The sequence below is a fragment of the Manacus candei genome, unplaced genomic scaffold, assembly GCF_025592945.1.
Source record: "Manacus candei isolate 608988 ecotype Guabito, Panama unplaced genomic scaffold, ASM2559294v1 h1tg000048l, whole genome shotgun sequence".
Taxonomy (NCBI): domain Eukaryota; kingdom Metazoa; phylum Chordata; class Aves; order Passeriformes; family Pipridae; genus Manacus; species Manacus candei.
In genome coordinates, this window is record NW_026138096.1 from 6,312,565 (window position 1) to 6,333,047 (window position 20,483).

A 20,483-nucleotide genomic window follows, 5' to 3' on the forward strand; every position below is an offset into this window, starting at 1 on the left:
CAGTGAGACCCAGGCTTTGTGGGTCCTGATTAGCCTCATGGAAGGCTTCTGCTTCTTGACAGAAGGGAAAGGCAAGCACAGGCACTGCTGCCCAGCTGCTGTCTGGCTAACAAGCATCTTTGGGAGCTGTAAACACTTCTTGTTCTAGAAACTTAACTGAGTCAACTTCAACCAGACTTTGCCAATGAGTACAAAAATTACGGAGAAAGAAATGAGGGATCAAAATATGAGTCAGTGGTGGATATCTCATTTCTCTGGGAAACCAGTCTCCTGAAAAATTAACAGTCATGGGCCAAGATTTGAAAGGTGCTGGCACATTGGCAACTCAGGAACATCTGGGCAGCCTCCACATAAAATATATCACCACTTCTGCTCTGAGATTAGATTGATCTGTGTTAATTCTGTTGTCCAGAATCAAAAGCAACATGGTGAAGGAAAGTTCCAACAATACATGAATCTAATAGCAAACACCATAACCAGAGGAGAACACAGTTTTTGCAATTCACATCATCTTTTTTGACTCTCAGTTTTTGACTTAAAAAATACCATAGTCCTCTCATATACAGTGTCCTAGGACAGAAAACTGATAAGGACCAGTAAGTACAGCACTTGGGAAGTAAGGGACATTTGGGAATAATCAGGAAATTATCAGTGTTTGGGGAAAGCAATACATTCTCTATCTTTGAAGCAACAGAATTCACATTTTAAAATCAATTCAATCTGCATCTGCATAATTCTACAATGAATTTAGTTAGCAAGTGTCTTCAACATTGCAGCTCTCATATGTTTTGTTATCCAGAGCTGTAGAAAATATCTGCTGTCACACATCATCCATGGATGCAGAGTGGTTAATATCATTGCAGTTTCCCTGCAGTCATGGACTTAGAGGAAAGAGATTCTGGCTCATTGCAATGCAGAGAGCCAGCAGCAACCCTTCAACAAGAACTATGCTTAAGGTTAATAAAGGAAAAGGCAATGTTTATTTTATACATGAGGTATGAAGAATACAAGAGGACAATAAAATGGCCATGATTTTCTCAGTGTTGTTGCAGTAGTAAACCAACCTCCTTGCAAATCAAATTTTGGGCCTGTAAGAATGGAAGTCCGCATAGATTTTAGAAGCACTAAATGGTTCTACTGTGATTTACAAATGGCTCATTCAGGAAAAGAAATAAAACAGGAGGGGTTGCAGAAAAGGGAAAACAAAGAAATAATTGAGCTGCACAGGTATCTATTGTCGCCTACTGGAAAACAGTTGGAATTGTGACTACCAGAGGTACTAAACAAACAAAAGAGAGCCAATTACAATGTAGTAATTATGGAAAATTTTTATGTACCAAACCAGCAGCTGGAAGTGGGTGGAAATGTCCTGAATAGCTGCCAAAGTTAGTAGCTATTTCACAACATTTGAAAAACAAATGCATTGTGGCTTAAGTTCCAAATGCTTCAGTACAGCATTCACAGTGGTATTATTAGCTCTACAAGCTATCAGTGCATGTATTCTGGCACAAGGTTTCTGTTTCTCTTGGCTTCTTTGCTATGCAAAGGAACAATAGGTATGAAATGATGTAATATTTTTCCCTTCAATGTGATGAAACTGAAATCAGGGAAAGTGTTCAACATTTGTAGACAATTAAGTATTTACAATAAAGTAAGAATATCCTATAGTGAATATTTTCTCCAGTGTCCCACAGGAGAAAAAAACCCATCTCTTAAGAAAATCAGCCTCAAAAGTTTAGTTCTTCCCTGTGGCTTTTTGTAAAGCCCAGTCCATTATATTTGTGTCAACCAACAGTAATTTATTGTCTCCAATAAATCATTGCTTGGCTGTTTCAGTCTTTTTGAACAAAACACAGCAGTGAGCATAGTCACCTCTGTTATATCTCAAAATAGCCATAAATGTTTGAACAGGTAACTAAGAAGAAGCAAAATACTTCTATCCCCCTGCAGATTCTTACACGTGCAAACTCCCATTCTATGTCCTACTTCACCCTACCTTTTTCCTTTAGTCAGTTCATTTAGCTTCTTTGAGACTCCTTAAGGAACTAGACTATGAGATTATAGAACTCCAAGCTATTTTTTAGCTCATTAACAGCATTCAAATTGCCAGAAATTCCTTTTGATACATTGGTCCTTTATAATTTCATCTTCTTTCTTACTTGTTGCAGTCCAGGTTTGTTATGAGGACCCACTGTCACATTAAGGGGTCAGTTTACCTGTTAGCAAAGCAGTGTGCTGCTGACACAACCCAACAAGTCTGAACCAGGCTTCCACCGCAGAAACTCCCTCCAATATATATAGCTGCTGTCCAGGGATGAGATCCAGGCAGAGATGAAGATCCCCCAACAATCCTAGGTCTCACAAAACTTCTTTTTTTATGTCTTCTCCCACATGGTCTTCTGGTAACTGTGTAAGTACCTACGTTGTCTGGAACTGGTGGCCTCCTTTCCCTGCTTGCTGAGATAAAAAGGGATGTGACATCAGACTGTAAATCTGTGTGATATCTGAGGACTATAACTTTTATAGATGTTTTTAAAAGAAAGATTCATTCAATTATGGAATCACAAAATGGTTTAAGTTGAAAGGAACCTTCAAGATCATCTTGTTCCAAACTCCCTGCCCTGGGCAACAACACATTCCACTAGACCAGGTTGCTAAAAGCCCCATCCAACCTGGCCATGGACACTTCCAGGGATGGGGCATCCACAGTTTCTTTGGGTAACCTGTTCTAGTGTCTCACTAACCTTCCAGTAAAGAATTTCTTCCTAATATTCAATCTAAATCTACCCTCTGTCAGTTTAAAGCCATTACTCCTTGTCCTGTCACTACAGGTCCTTGTAAAAAGTCCCTCTCCAGCTCTCTTGTAGCTCCCTTTAGGTAGTGAAAGGTTCTGTAAGGTCTTCCTGGAGCCTTCTCTTCTCCAGGCTGAACGTTATCCACAAACATTCACATAAAACTGAATTTTATTCAGTTCCTCGGGAGACTTGCAAGACAGAAGGCTATGCCTATTCCCAACACTGGCTACATGTGTACTAGTGTAATTTAAATTTATTTATGAACATTCCCAGACACTGTTTCATTTACCAGTACAAATACAACCTTCCCATTATACATGATACATCACATCTTCATTTTTTGATTCTGGACTGAGGTTTGACATTGAGATAGCAAGGACCAAGGCATTTGTGTTAAGATCATTTACCAAATGCTTTAGAACCATAAAAGAGAAACAAAAGGAACACATTATAAACCAACTTCTCAAATTAAAACTCTGTTCTAAAGGTTGGCTTCAACATTATTAACAGGTAAATATTATTTGAGGGGAAGAGCAGAATCTTTAGTTTTTGGAATTAAATACTATGTCTCATATATCTTCAGAATACAGACTTTTCATTGCTCACAGAGGCCCATTCCCTTCTCTAGGCCCATAATTCCCAGAGCAATGACAATTTGTACCAAAGCATCAATCATTTCTGACACTTTGCATGTTCTAGCAGAAAAGTCGAGGATGTGGGGATTATTGTGACTGAAAACAGTAGTATGACACCACTGCTGATTCAGGACAAAAATCACAGATTGTATCACAATTCCAAAAGATGCAAAAGAAGTCTGTTGTCATTTGATTAACTGCAAACAGTATAATATTAAACACTCCTGGGTACAGTAGAACATTCAAAATTATACCACGAAAGCTTGTTGTTGTATCAATAAATCTTCTTCATTCATTCATAACATGGATTTTAAGAAAGTCTTTACATACCACAAGTTGGAATGTCACAATACTCCCAAGACAAACTGTTGTTCTTCATGATGTAACACCATGGCTTCTCATCACCATCTGGATTTCTAATTAATTCGGGAGGAGAGAGAATTACAAGCACTAACTACAGTGTTGTTCCAAGCTTCCCAGAGGTTTTCTGCTTTTTCCTCTTGCCCCATACAGAGCACTGACAGTACTCTCAGGTTTTGAGCCATTTGACAAAGTGCTGAAGTACCTGCTGACCCCTACAAGGGGAATTGTTCATCTTAAAGCTAACCAAGCCTAAGGTTCTCTAGGACCTGAAATACAGACACATGACTAAACACCTATAAAACTTGCCTACAAGTATTTGGATGTATGAGCATGTTCACAGGGTTTAACTACAGCCCACACTGAAGTGCTTTAACAGATATGAGCTCAGCTATTTTCAGAATTAAATCCCATAGGAGAGATTCCTTTTTTTAGGTTATTTTTTAAGTGAGGAAATTCCAACACAGGTAGATTCATAGAAAATCCATAACAAGAATAGCTATCAAAAATGAATTTGCAAAGCTTAGGTTCCCATTCCCTGGAGACTCTGAGGAAATGAAAAACTACCTCAAGAAAAAATTGTATTCCTAAAATGGGGGGCGGGGGGAAGGAGTAAAGGAAACCATTTAGTCCTTTGTTACCTTGGTGTCAAACAGGTTTTGGTTTGATTCCATTAGGATTTTTCTGTGGTACAGTGTGATTATCTTTATCAATGCCTTATAGGTTACCAGAAATTTGCCCAGTTTACTCCTCCAAGAGTATAAGGGGACTTTGAAGACCCAAAAAGATCTTTACTAAACCAAGAAAAATAGACAAGGTAATTTAGGGCTCCAGATAAACAGTAATTCTAATTTCAGTTGGATTTATCACAAGCACTATCTGTTATTGTAAAGTTCTTCAATAATTTTTTTCTTTTTCAATCTGACTGCTCTTCAGAAAAAGATTAGAGCACTTTCAAATTCTCAGAACTGAAGAAGCAACACAGGTTGAGTCATCTTCTGCCAACAATGTTTCTAAATTTGACTATTTGAAGAAGATATCTGCAGGATTATATAGTGCAGCAGAGATATCCCCAGAAATTGTAACAAGCTGACAAAAAAGTGAAAAGCTTTTTTCTCAGCTCTACAGAAGATGAACACATCAGCTCCTACACCATTTTGTTCTTTGCATTTCAAATCTCAAAGTGAATATTGGGCATAAATGATGTAAATCAAAGGGCTCAGGTTTTATCAAAGCATAAAATATGTGCCAGATAAATTTCCATGCTGTGCTGGGACACCATAAATCAAGTACTGAAGTGCTTGCATGAAGCAATTTGAGAGGGTTTAAAGGAGGGGGTAGAAATTGCTTATTGTTAGTTTGTGTTAGATAGAGAAGAGTTATTTCAGCATGCATGCATGCTTTTTATCATCAAACAAATTAGAAAGTGCAGTGCATTCTGATTTTCCTGACACACTGGTCTAACTTCTGTGAAAAAAAAACAAACAAACAGAAAACTAACAAACAAAACTTTATACATCAACCAGTAATTTATGGAGAATCAACCAAAGTTTGCCAGTTTTAGCATTTGCTCATCTCCAGGATGAGAGATGTTCTCTCTAAATTGGCCTCATCTAGACCTCAGAAATAGGGGGAACATAAGGTGACTGAGGAGAAGACATAAACCTATCTAGCACAAGCTATTTTCAGTATAGCTCAACAGAAAATTTCAGCAGAAATATAGTTTATCAGTATGTGGTTCAGTCAAAATTGGAACACTGTGAAATCTTATTTGGCAATATCTTTGCTTTGTAAGAAATCCCTTCTCAATATTATTTCAATATAGTGCTTTGATTTTTCATTTTCAAATAATTTTTCTCTTTTGAAAATATTTTCCTTTATGATACATCTTTCACAAGCAAAGAATTAGAATTTAAATTTAACCATTTCAATTTAGCTACTGCATTGCTTTCTCCTTTTGGACAGTCATTAACGAACAATTTCAAAAGTTTTGCATTATGGTCTCCTTCAAAAAAACAAACATCCCCCAGAGAAAAAAGGACTTGGTATTTCCAACATTATTTTGTGCCTGAGCTTCTCTTGGCAGACCCAGCTATTGATTTAGCCTATTACCAGATCTTGTCTTCTGTACAGTCCCTCTTGTCAGGCTGCTGAATTCAATCTAGATTTTCTGAGACAGTCAAAACACCTGCTTTGAGACTCCTGGCCTTTCTTCTTTCCACAACACATCCACGTCTTGCTGCACAAATGCAGAGCAAACAAGAACTTTCCTCACCTGCAGTAAGGGAACGGCCCCAGGCCAAGCTGTACTGCTTTCCCAGTGCTGTCAACGTGAAGCTCTTGGTAAAGCAGGTCTGAATTCCAAGGCAAGCAGCTGTGCCCAGAAATGGTTGTCTTGGCCGTACCTCTGTACTCCGTGCCATTGCCAACGTAGCACCGATGGCTTGGAACTGGCAGAGAGAGAGACTGGTCAGGAATCAATGCTAACTGCATGTTCAATACTTACTTCACAGCTGTGAGGTCCTAAATGAGAGCCAGCAGGCCTAGTTCTGTAAAGAGCCTTTGATGTTCCACAGGAACCAAATGCGTCAAATGAGGATTTTTCGATAAAGTAACCCAAGCAGTTAAAACTTCTGCTTAAAACTAGTAGTAAGTTAACCTCATTTTACACATGCACAGATAATTACTCAAGAGGCGGAACAGCAGAAAATTAGACCTAAAATTTGTACTATGTATGGAAGATTTCAGTCAGCAATCTGCACAAAGTCAGCAATATGGATGGGATTCCTCTGGTCTAATTTTAGACACAACTGAGCTCATCGCTGGGGACTTCCTTTTTAGTCAATTAAGAGAAAAGGGATTGCTAGTGCCAAACTGATCCAGCCTGTTTGAGGAGACTTTTTTAAGATGTGGTGGATCCCATACACTCCTGTCCACATTGACTGAATCTCCAATGACAATATAAAATGCTTAAGGCAACCAGCTCAAATAGAGATGTATGTGTTGAAAAGTACTGAAAACAATCCTTCCCTGCTAGTAAGAGATTAAAAGGCCTGATTTTTGAAAGTACTTATTATGGCCTTATATGTACCCATATATATATACACTATACCTGTATATATTACATGCATGTAGCTACATAATGCAAACATATCTATTTTGCAAAAATTTAACTAGTAGGTTGAATTTTCTTATTAGAAAGCCATTTCTTTGTCACCTGCATGTGGGTTATTTCTTCAGATAGGTCTAACACATACATATTCCATGACCTATATACTCAGCTGCCAAGATCTATCAACAGCACATACCAGCATTAGGCTGAAAAACATATGGGGATGCATTTGTATACAAATAACTCCACTGAGCAGAAAGCCTACACCTCAAAACACAGCTCAGAGTATCCCAAAGGAAACAGAAAACCATCTAATGCACAAAGAGGATTAATTGTGACCAAGCCTCAGAAGGTTTCTTATCCCAGCCATGTCACTGTGACTTATCCTTGACATCTGCAAGACTGGCAGAATCTTCTTCTAAACTTACAGACATACTTAAAGATATAACATCACGATATTGCCTGACTGTTGAAAAACACACTGTGAGGATGATCCATCATACTACACAGTGTAGACAGCTATTGACAAGGATCTGTTTGTTCTGACAGAATAAGGTGACACATGAACCAGGGCCCATAACCAGCACTGAACTGGTGAATTGCAGCACTGAACTGCTGATGTCAATTATTCTTCCAAGTCATCAGTGTAGTGACAGACCCCAAAACCACAAGCAAGCATATGGCAAAAATTTGAGAGCTGAAAGTCAAGAAGTTTGGTGCAAGAACTTCAGTGTGAGTTAGCATACAAACACCTAGCAAAATTCACTCTCTAGCTTGGCCTGGCAGACACTTTTGAGATGATGAGACCACAGTTTGTCCCACCCACACCCTGAACCAAATTCCCTTTATTTCAATTACTATGAATAAAACATTAAATCAAATTTATATTTTAACAAGCATAATCTAGGAGCTCACAGAAAATAATTTGTGAGCTATCAATTGTATTGCTAGCAATAGTAACCATGTCTTGGCAATCCTGCCATGTATTTTCTGGGCAACTTGCAAGTTACGCTGCTTTGTTTGCCTGAAACAGTGTCATGAAAATACCACCATCGTGCTATATGCTAAATTCTTTCATATTTCAAGTGCAAAATGCTGGTTTTATTTGTACCCTACTTATTACATTCAGAAACAATTTAGAGTTGACTATATTTATGAGGATGAAACGAGAGATTCTGTTTCAGTATAAACCAGGGCCATGTTCTGCAATACCAATGGTTTGGACATCTTGTAGATAGTGTTTAAAAGTTGTGCTCATCCTTGTCAGTCTTAAAATCCAATGTATCTCTGTTTCATCAGGTCTGCCAGTCATTGCTAAAGCTGCCAGAATATTTTAACTGGAAGAGTTTGGTTCCTTTTTAAACCATTCCTCACGTTCTCCTTCTGTAACTAAGAAGTTTAGATTACATCTTGCACTTGTTGACAGGAACAGTAATATCTGTCAAACAGTTTTTTGTTTCTTTTTGGTTTTATAAGGAGTATTTTGGGCACAGACATAACATGACTTAATCTCATGTCTTGTGGAGAAGCTTCTGAGTTAGTGCAGTTGTTTCATTAGTAGCTTTCCATTGATCTGTGCTTCACTCCAGCAACCTTTACCTGACTGGTTGGCAGCAACACCCTGGTACCCACAGTGGCTCTCATTAATGGGTTCTTCATTGTATAACTAAGGCCATGAGAAGTATATGCAAAACCCAATGCATTTTATCACTTATAATTCAGGACAAACAGTTTTCCAAAAAAAATCTCTGCAACTATTGAAGTCATATGGACCTTTTCCCTCTAATTCTCTTTTTGAGCTGTTACAGCACTGAAAAAATCTCTTTTTCTCTCTTTGTCAGAAATGGTGTGTAGGTGATCTGCTTTCAGTAGTTCTTAATGGGTTGCTCTGATTGGGAATTTTTCATTCCTAAATCTGTATAGGTTGCACAATGTCTGATAACTCTGAAACACATTTATTTTCTTATGTGTAAGAAAGTAATGGAGGACATAATATGCATTTTTTTCTTCATTCACTTCTCTGTGCTACTGCCAATCACTATGTTGAGTAGAAATGGCCTAAACATTCATATTATGAAAGTTTTAATGCAAATGCAGATTCAAGTTACTCCACAGTCCTATGCCACTATCACCTATTGCTCGTTTCTTTTGGGGAAAAAAAAATTAAAATTTAAAACTAGAAATAATTTCCTGTCGTGTTTTATTTTTAAAATCCAAGATATTGCAACAGTTCACATAAAACATTCCAATTGTGTTAGGGTGGCATATTTTATCAGCATGTCACACCAAGTCTTTGCCTTTTAATTTTTCAATAAAAAGCAGGTTTGGACCTTAAAATTAACATCAACCTGAAATAGCAGTTATACAACCAATTCTAATTGCTAACTGCCTGAAAACATTTCACAAACTTTTTATCTCCAGATCTTTTTTCAAGTTCTATAGTTACATACCTGAATATTTTAGGAGTTTGCTTTGGAAGTCTTTCTGCAGAAAACAATGTATCTTTCAGATTTTCTTTTCCTCAGAACATCTCATCAGCAATTTTCCTAATGTTTTTGAGCTTTGAATGTATTTTCCTTCCAGATACACATAAGCTATTTCATTCTGGTAATAAAAATACATTTTTCCCCTGATAGTCCTAATTCTGGGACAGCAAAGTTTTAAGTAACCCTTTCATTCAGAAACACTTTGTTTTTTCCCTGACAAACCTGTAACGCTTTTATTAAATACAATGTTAGAATTTTTTTTTTTATTGCTCTATATAAGCTGAAGACAGGAAGGGAGGGGGGGGGGAGAGGAAAAGGACATACATTTCCTCTCTGCTTACAAATGCCTTTACAAGTGGTCTTCTCCAGTGCCTAAAATATCAGTTACCCCAATGGAAGAGTTCTTAGAAAATCATAAACTAAAACAAAACGTTGGTGGAATTAAGAGAATATCCTCCATCCAGAGCTTTCCTGGAGCACACTTCCACTCCTGTTGCAGTGTCTCAGGAAGCTCCAGAGCTGGAAGCTTCAAAGGCTGGAGTGCTTTGAGCCTAAGCCCTGCATCGCCTGTGCTTGTCTGAGAAAGCACTCCAGCACCCACTAGGTAGCAACTGGTTTGCAAGACAAGGGCACTCATATATCTCCAAAGTCTTCCTAATACATCTACAAATGTATATTTTCACCTAAACCTGTTTCATTTATTAAAAATCATAGAATCATAGAACATGCTGAGTTGAAAGGGACTCATCAGGATCATCAAGTTCAACTCCTGGTCCTGCACAGAATACGCAAGAATCATACCATGTGCCTGAGAGCATTGTCCAAACACTTCTTGAACTCAAACAGGCTTGGTTCTGTGACTGCTTCCCTGGGGATCCTGTTCCAGTGCTCAACCAAGCATCAGACGAAAAACCTTTTCCTGATATCTAACCTAAACCTGCCCTGACTCAGCTTTATGCCATTTCCCCAAGATGAAAAGCAATGAACAATGACATTTTATGCCTCTGTGTAAGTTTATTGCTTACACAGCCTCAGCACTGCAGGATGTGTTGCTCTTCAAGGCATCCTGTACACAGATAATTTCAAGTTTCTTTTCTGTGTGAGCTCGGACTCATCAGATGCTTGCGGAAGGTCTGTCTTTTCTTGATTCACCTAGAAGTTCCCTGACCCCCTTTCCTGGGTATCTGTGAGATCCCCTCAGAGATGAAAGACGTGAAAGCCTTTGATTTCAGGGAGCTGCAAACACAGCTAACCACTAGTCTGGGCTGGCAATAAATGTGTGACAGAAAGGAGTCCCCAGTATTCGTAGAGATTGCTCTTACAGGCATCTTATTTCATCAAATATCACACTGAAACACAATACACACAGACATACAACCTGCCACTGAAAATCTCTGTAAATATCTGGGAAGGTGCCCAGGTGGGCGTAGACATCACAGAAGAAAGCAGTTGCCTTTTTTTTTCACTCTTTAATGATAAGAATATGAAGTTCAATGACTAGGGGCAGAGGACTGCAAGGCAGCAGCCTCAGGACTCGACTGTTCCTGGCTTGAAGCAAATTGCTTCACATTTTAACTCCTGTCTGTGAAAGTGAGAATAACAGCACCCTCTGTAGCTTTCAGAGTTTGAAAATGAAAGATGATATGCCACAAGTGAAGTATAAGGGAAGCTATATATCTGTTTGGCTATATTTCTGTATCATTCAGTCATACACTTATAACATTTACCTAGATTTCAATGTTTCTCTTTGGGCTCATGATTTCATATAACAGTGGATTGCACTGATTTATAACAAGTAATTGATTCCAATAATTGTGCCACTTTCTGGTTTGTTGAATAGCAGTAAAACCTCTAACACTGAAATGAATCCCTGCTGAAACTGTAGCCTGATTATAACACATACAAACAATTTGTCTGAGCCAAAAACTAGGCAGAAAGGTGGAAAAATTGGCATCATTTTGTAATGAATTAAATCTAATAGAAACTTACCATGTAAAACAAGAATGGATTTAAGATGGGGGTAACAAAGTGATTTACATAGCACAAAAATATCTCTTCCAGTTACATTCTAACATAAGGATGGGATACTTCATTTACTGAAACTAGACTTATTTTTTAATATATTTCTTCTTCAAAGTATCTTTGTACCTTCAAACTTGCAAATGCTTAGATCAACAGAGCTAAAATTGAAGAGATTTATGTTTCTTATAAAAGCTAATGTACAAAGCTACCTTCTGAGTAAATTGAATTCTTTAATATAAAAGTTTAAATCCAGCAATCTATAAACTCTACCAGTATTTTCTGACAGCTTGGAAAAGTAATATTCTAGATAAGAGAAAGGACTGTCTCTTCCATTTCATTTTTCTATTGATTATATTCAATTCTAGTACAATAGTTATGATTTACAGAGTCATGAATGCAATCAAATAGGTAGGTATATAGAGCTGAAAGGAGCAATGTATTTAGGAAATAGGTTGTCAAGAGGTAGAGGAAAGAAATTCCAGCAGCAAAAAGCAAAAATTCCAGTGCTATATTACTTCAACAGTGAAACAACCTATTGCACAAACTACCTTACAGGATTTTCAAGAGTTTCTGAGTGCCTAATGCATAGTGAAAGCTTTCATTCTATACCTATACCCCTAGGTCATTATGTGTTTAGAGTATGAGCCAAAATAAGTCTCTGGACAGGAATAGAAACAGACTGTATAGTAATTAATGACGGTCAGCAGATGAGCAGTTGCACTGTAGAGGGACAGTAATGAGTGGGGTGGTCTCTGGAGCCCCCGAAGCACCCAGTGTGGGCTGGGAGGAGAAAGCAGGCAATGGGAAAGACAAACAATACAGTAATCCAAGGCTGAGCTGAAAGTCTGTGAGCTGCTCTACCATGTCTTCCACATCTTTCCTTCAACCACCTTCCTAACTGACAATTATACAGGAAAACAGATTGTATGGATTAAGAGATGTCAGTCCCCTCACATTGCAAGAGAAGATGTGCCCTCTATAAAACATAGTGAACTGGTACCACTGTCAAGTTTCAAATAAAGCAAAAATAGGATTAAAAACACCCTTATGGCTTTGAATTAACCAGCACCCAGTAACTAATACTGCTGCCAAGTCAGGCATTCAATCACAAGAGTAAGGACTAAGCAGCTGCTTCATATTAGCAGCTGCTGATATTAATCATATTAGTTTATACTAGGATTACAACAAAGACTTGTGATCTAAAAAGGTACCTCTGTAGGAGCACAGAGGACACCACAGAAAACCTATTGCCCATCAATATCTGGAAAATGCATTTTTTGTAAAAATAGAGAAGTCCTCTGTTGATCTCAAACCTACTCCTATCTGGAAATATAGACTCTTTCTTGAGAAATTTTTGCTTCTTTCTTGGAATTTGCCTTATCACTCAATCCTTCCAGAGTTAATCCTTGCTATATGCTTGCTACCAGTATAGCTCATTATCTCCTCTTTAGCCCACATTTGCCAAGGTCTCAAATGTAAATGACTAATCCATAACCTCCATGCAAACAATGCTTCCTTCTTCATTTATGTTTTATTCTGTATTAGCCAAAATGTTTATTATTATCCTAAACCTATAAAGAAAGCTGGGAGATCAGAATAGTCTTGCTATTATTGCTCACATCTGTCACCTGCATAAATGACACCTTATAGTTGTTTTTTTGCAAAGCCACAGTTATCTCCAGTCTCCTGTTCACCATTCCCTAGATTGGCACTATCTCAGTGCAATGAATCAGAGGTGGGTACTTGCTTAACAATGCCATGCTCACTTATTTCTTCATCTTCCAATCCCCCCTTCCATTTATCACTGCAGGTGACAGTCTACTATGTAACTTCTTTCTCCAGCATTATTTGAATTATTTTGGAATAATTCAAAATTGAATAAAAATCCAACCCACCATTACTACTTCTGTAGTGGAGCCCTGGGCTTTCTCTTCATTATCCTTGCATCATTATTCCATGCCTTCCCCTCATGCATCTTCCCAGGGGACCCATAAAACTTTACCTCTGCAAATAAAATAGTCACCTCTCCAAGCTATATTCAGCCATAACTGTGCTTTTTTATCTGCTGTTCCATAATAACTTCATTCTTTTTCAGCCTAGTTTTATTACTAATCCCAGTTCTTCAGACATGCAAGCAACAAGCACCATCTCAGCCCCACTTAGAAATCCTCTTCAAGTCTTAGTCACAGACATACTAGTCCAAGTTCAGTGGAGAACTGGCTGACTGGTTGAAGACTCACCATTGTAAGCCAACAGACCTCGTTATTGTACTTCACCCTATTTCTTTTTTTTTGTCTCTTGTGATCCTAGAAAATAAAAAGTTAAACACTAGTCCAAAAACATTCTAGTAGATAGTAAGTATAAACCAAAAATTAAGATGCATTATCTTCCGTCTTCTTCAGAAGAAAAAAAGTTTTAAAACTTTCCTTCCAGCCTCCAGTTGAATTTACTTTACTAAAGTACCTTTTTTAGTAGAAAACTGCAAACACCCTATTTCAGTAAAAGAACCTCTGAAAAGGTGGGTTTGCTGTCATTTTTACTAATTCTATTGCCTCATACTCCCCCAGTTTAACCCCAAAAGCTGTGGCCAAGAAGGTTTTTTTCATGTATGTAATTATATACTCAGCTATTCTGTCATCTTCCTTTTCTAAGAATCTTCAACCTACATCTGACATACACCACATCTCCTTACATAACCATAAGCCTTCCACAATTAGCATTCCAACTCATACTTTCTTTAAAGCTATGGTGCCACTCTAATTCCAGTACCCATAGCCTAATTGGGTGGGGGGGGGGAGGGAACCAAGAGACCAAAACCAAACACTAGAAAACATAAGGAGGTTTCAAAAATATCTTCACCAACTTCACAGTTCATCATGACCAAAATACTCTCAAACCAGTATTGCTACCTAAACCAAGCTAAAGAAAACTCAAAATGTACAATCCTCCATGCAGTCCTCCCAATACTCTCAAAACTACTGTAACCCACAACTACAGCCACACAAATCCAAGCAGGCTTTCCATGTGAGACAGACTTTCTATGTGCTGCTTTCTGCTTCTTCATTAGTTTAATCATGAAAAGCACCAAAATCTGCCTTTAGTACATGGTTACCTTATTTTCACAAATAGTTCCACAAGAACATACCTTAAACTGTTGCTGAGTCCTGATAAAACAATTGAGCCATAAATAAACTCTAGATAGCCATCAAGAACAATGTACCACCCAATGATTAAGGTAATCCTACACCATAAAAATCCAGTTGAAACCTGACACACCATTGAAATACGTAGTATTAAACCCCACATATTTTTATCAGCTATTCCTCTGATAAACAGTAGCACAACAAAGCCACTCAAAAACACTAAAAGTTTCAGGAAAAGACTTGACAAGTAAACAGAATAAAGATATCCCACTAACATATCCTCCAATAAAACAAGAATAAATTTAAAATACAAATAAGTACCCCAAATTTACTGAAAACCCACACCCAAAAAAAGCAGTAACAAAGAAATTGTAAGGAGAAGAAAGTGACTTTACATGGAAATTGGGCAAAATACATATATCAATTTCCACTCACATATCAACTGAGGCAAATAGTGTGAATGTAATGGTAGGGTTTCAACCACAGAAAACAAAAAGAACCAATCCCTTGAAAAAAAGTTCTACATCTCTACCCTTCAACTCCCTTTAACTTCTCCATAAATCTTATTATAATGAGTTATCTGTCCTCTGGTCAAATAACTCCTCCTGTTTCTTTAGCTATGTGTCCCTCTGTGTTCACCCAACATCTCCACTGTGGCTCCCATCTGTTCAAAGAAACATAAAATGTCAAAGTAATTTTAAAATTACGTGTTTATAACTGTTTGTCATCAGTTATCACCTCCAATGAAGTTAAATATTCTGAAGTTAAATATCTCCCATAAAAATTCCCTCTCCACTCCCTATAACAACTTGGGCCAAACACAAAATATCCCACTCACATCGTCCTCAGGTTTCACTTCTTGCTCACATTTAACACTGCCAAAGTGGCTGGGCCTGGGCCCTTTTTATTACTTTCTCTGTACGAGGAGACAACCATTGCTACTCATGGTTGGATAGTTAATTCTGCCTCTTCACCTAGAGACTGGTTTCAGAGCTCTCTCAATAAGAGCTCTGTTTCCAGAGAGAATGAAGCTACTCTTTTAATACAAAATCCTTATTTCTGAAAATAGGTGCATATTTAAGAGCAATTATTATGAATTAAACTTAATTAACCATGGATGCCTGAAAAATTTTAAACAGCATCTGTTTGGGGAAAGATTTGTTCACAATGTATCTAATTTCCTTTGAAATTAAACTTTGTTGATGCACATAAATCTCAGAACATTTTTTAAATGGCAGTTCTTTCTTTAGCACTGAAAGTTTCTTCTTTAAGGGTAAGAAAATAATGTATTACCACAAAGAACAGAAATCTATATTAGAAACTGTCTTTTGTATATTTATCTCCTTTGTTATGGATATCTCCTATGTTACTTTTATCACCTCTCGTATTTTTAAGTCAGATCATCCTTTTCCAGTAGCTGCATGGTCATTTACAATAATGGCTTGGCAATATATATACACATATATATACATACGTATGTATCCACACACACATATATAATGATTGTTTGCAAGAAAATTTTAAGATCAGTGAAAAGATAATTTTTTAGTGCTGACAGGGACTCTGTAGTCCAAAAAAAGTAATGGACAGATAAATAGGTATCTTTAAAATCACAAAAGTTATGATTATTCCATTACTCACTGTTCAAAGGGGAAGAATGAAATTACCAGGCAGTAGGTTTTTAGTTAACAATAGAAAATACTGCTTCTCATCACATCTATTTAAATTCTGGAACTTCTTGACATGGCATGCTGTGAAAGGGAAAAGCATAAAGGAATTCCATAGAGTTTAGACAAATTCATGGAAAACAGGTAAAAGCCTATCAGGTATGATGGTCCAAGCATGTGCTAAGAAAATCCTCAACTGGGAGAAGTATTTCTCAGTAATTTCCTGCTACTTTCTTTACTCTTCTGTCTACTTTGACAGTGCTTGAGTTACAGTCAAGTTACAGACTTGTGATCTGCCTCCGGATGGTACATTGTTCATTAATATTTGTGAGTATAATGTTAAGATAAATTAGCTGGTTTTCCAGTTGATTTCCATATCAAGAGTGGTTATTCTTTGTATAAGTTGAGGACAGAGGACATCAGAGAGACCCCAAACACTTCACAGTTCAATAACAGGTTGAGAGACTTACTGTTTATTAAATTGATTGATTTCTTTTTTTTTAATAAAAATAAAATCAGATATTTTAACATCACACCTTGGGCTTAAGGTGGCCTCTATAACTGAATAATTCAGATTAAAGTACTTTTAGGAGACACTGTAACATTATCTGAATCAAGCATTATAAATACAAGCTATTCATACTAAAGGGTAACTTCACAATTGTGTCCTGTTAAACAAGGAAAACTATAGAAGACAGTAAGAAGGAGACAAAGAAAAAAAGCCAGCTGTGCTTACAGTATCAAATTGAAGGGTTAAACAGAAATGTAATGCAACACATATTTAAAAATGAGTTCTGTGTGCTCTGAGGTTGGTACTCCTAGTGCTTTCACCAGAATGCCATTGCCCTAAGTGTGATGATACCATCAGGTCTAGGGACCTGAGCACTAATTCATTTGCATGAATTTAGAATGACTAAATCCTGGCAAAGAGGGTTTTTTTCATTTTTTTAATCTTGTTTCCAAGGCCCTGACACATAAACACACTCCTTCAGTTCCCATTTTATGTGGGAGTGTTAGGCAGCTGAACACAGATGGATTGTAAGCATCCAAAGCCATTTGTTTAGCAAATCAAACATTTGCTTTATTATTTTCAAGTGATCAAAGAGCACCTGCTTATTTCTTGTTCTAAGCTAGTCAGACAGAAACCGGTATTACAGCTATAACACTGTCATCCTGATGTTTATAATCCAGGTCCCAGCTAAAATAGTGCTCCTTATGAAGAACTTAAAAGCATCACAAACCCATTTTGCATAATTCATCAGGTACCTTGTGAGTGAAGGTTCAGAACCAGTTTATACACCATCCAATTTGACAATTCACTCCTGTTATTTGTTATTCCAGCTGTACTGCTGGTCTCCCAAATGGATTTTTATTTCCAGCTTGAATAGTTAGCTGCACAGTTTGTTAACTATCAGAATAAAAAAAAGAACACCTGATACAAATTGCAGTGTTCATTACCATGGTTTTTTACCTCACTACCCATTCGGACCAAATAGGTACCCACCACAGCTACTGGGAGTCATATCTTCAATTTTGATGAGCCATGGGATTTATGCACTCAGCCACTGATATAACTCGAGGATTTAGTGTGCAAACAAGCTTTACAAGCAGATTTAACCCCTGCATGGATAAATGTTAAGTCTTCTGGAGGAATGTTCTATCAAAAACTGTGGAGCTTCTAATAAGCAAAACAGGACTAACACATAGACACCAAAAAGCGTATTTCTCTGCCCTAACCCACCAGAGGAAGCAAGTGTTTTTATGTAAGCTGTACTGGGCTAAATGTGCTATTAAAATTCAAGGTAACTCAAAAGGTGTGCATTTTCTCTTTGTCTACTTCCCTCAGTAATCTAGTGCTACCAAACACAGTCAGCTGCTAGATTTTGTCAGAGCATAAATTCCAGTTTTATGAGGGGATGCATGGATCTGTGGGGAGGCAGTTGCTCTAGACTACAGCTCTGCGACTGATCTTGCAAAATGGAAGCATGAACTTACCATATGGGCATGAGTAATTGGATTAAAATTTCTGTGATTGATTTTCTATAAAGTTAAGGGCATGAACAAATATTTTTAGAAACAGAGTCTCAGTGTGTGTTGTGTTTTACACTGTAGAAATACATTAGACCCTTGTTCTGTGTGACTCTTCAGTTGTTACAAGAAATGTCCTCAAGTGCAGAATACGACAAGGGGTAAAACCCACCAGCTTCACACCCAGATGAAAACTCCATATTCCATTTGCCAGTAGGTTGTTATACTTACCAATATTGCAATACTTTCCTCCATAATTTTCTTTGCAATCGCATACTATTTTCCCACTGAAGGTAACCATTTTACACTCTCCACCATTCATGCAAGGATCATGAACACAGCCTACATGCAGAAACCAAAGATAAAAACCAAAGGTACAAATTATTCAAGAGAGTCAGTCCATTTTATTTTACTTTAGTACATCTTCTCTGTGTATACACATTTTTGGGAAGAATTTTCTTTTTTGCTCATCTCAGACCTACACTTGATATAAATCAAAGGAAATTCGGCTGGTTTCTGCCCACTAAGGTCTGTCTCATTCTTTTTACTGCTATTGGATAATATCAGCTATTGAAAAATATTATTAATGAACAATAGATAAAATGGGGGTGGTGATTATTATTACTAGTGGTGATGGTATTAACACTTCTTTCTCTGAGAGGGTTCTGCCAGTTCCAGGCTTGCCACTAAGCTGTATTAAAACTTCTAATAACACATCTAGTAGGTAGCTCAGTTAAATATTTTAGATCTCTGATTGGGAAGTATTAAGTCCTATCAAATTTCGCAACTCTTCCATGGACTCCTGATGTCCTAGAAAGCTATTGACTCTCCATACTTTAGTTTCCAGTTATGTAAGGTGGGAATAAAAGCACGCACCTATTTCAAAGGGCTTTTATGAAGCTTGTCTGTACTGTAAGTTACTTGGGAGTCTGGGCAGGGTAAAAGTCAGCCAGATTGAGTAACAGAATAGCCATACCAGAGCACCTATAGAGGTGAGGTATATGGTTTGCCTTGCAACATCTCTCCTTCCAAATGGAAGGTGATGTGCTGGCTTCATCGGGTAAGCGAGAACCCCAAGTGCATGCCCTGTGCCTGGCCAGCTGTGTTGAGCACCTGGCAGCCCTAAAACAAGGAAGAGGCTTCATAACCTAAGCACTACCCCAGCCAGGAATGGGTAAGTTTGGTCAAAAATCATGGGGACTCTGGGGTCAATGCAGGTCATATGGGATCCTGGAGGTGGGTGAAGTTTACATGGTAGCAACTTGAGAGTGGGATAGACTTGAGAAGAAACACAGAGGTGAAACAGCAGTATGAAGGGATTGTAGGTGTGCAGAGGAATATAGAGCAGGGCGTGCCACCCAAGCATGTTACAGTTTTGGAGGAGAAATTTTACCATTTCTACTATATAATCTGTGGCATATTCTTACATGAAGCAGATCAGGATTGCATCCCTCTCAAAGAAAACCCTGAGGTGTGTCCCTAAAATTCATCATAATGCATATAATTACTTCCTCGGATAAGGATGGACATATTGAAGTGATTTCCTGGGTCAGTATTACTGCTCATGCATGGAAAGGAAAGTTAAAATGTTCTCTTTTAGGGATGGTATGTGAGCTGCAAGAGCAGCACTATGGTGTGTAACACCACGCAGGCTCTAATATCCTCACTGTCCATGCAGGTCTACAACTGTAACACAAAATAGTGCCTTACCCTTGTGTTCAACACGCTCGCACTCGATCTGGCCGTTCACACACATGCACTGCTCCACAGTTCCGTGTTGAACTCTTGACCAGCTCATGCCCACATCAAAGAACTCATAGAGATTGTCGTCAAAACATTTATCTGAAACGAAGTTTTACAAACAACACAAGCTTTCAGATGTTATTCCTTGCAAGAAACAGCACCACAATCTCCATCATTCTCTGTTCATCCCTTCTTTCCTGTTGAGCAGATCTGTGTTTGTTGGTAGTGTTTCTCAAGCAAGCCAGCCTCCAGAGTGTGGAGGCACCAAGCCACTAGAGCAGAAGCTCCAAGGACCTGGAGACAGAGGTGGCTTTTTCCTAAAGCATGACAGCATCACCATTACTTAAGCCCTTCCAAAAGTTCGTTCAGCAAACAGAAAAAGTCAAATTGGTGGTATACACTTGTGTCTGTGCCACTTTAATGTATCATTCACTGAAAAAGGCTTCTTTGTTTATTGTCAGGAGAGAAGTCTAGAGCTTCAGGGAACATGGG

The 20,483-nt window shown here is 37.9% G+C and overlaps 1 protein-coding gene across 1 annotated transcript in view; it reads right to left on the reverse strand.

The window, feature by feature from the left end:
* Window positions 1-20,483, reverse strand: part of HGFAC (HGF activator) — a 43,165-nt gene that overhangs the window by 7,802 nt on the left and 14,880 nt on the right. Inside the window, exons 6-10 of the mRNA XM_051798353.1 lie at window positions 19,959-20,090; window positions 18,480-18,590; window positions 6,066-6,240; window positions 3,761-3,846; window positions 2,217-2,457 (exon numbers count right to left, since the gene is read on the reverse strand). Coding sequence (XP_051654313.1) covers window positions 2,217-2,457; window positions 3,761-3,846; window positions 6,066-6,240; window positions 18,480-18,590; window positions 19,959-20,090 — 745 coding nt within the window. The remainder of the gene's footprint in view (window positions 1-2,216; window positions 2,458-3,760; window positions 3,847-6,065; window positions 6,241-18,479; window positions 18,591-19,958; window positions 20,091-20,483) is intronic.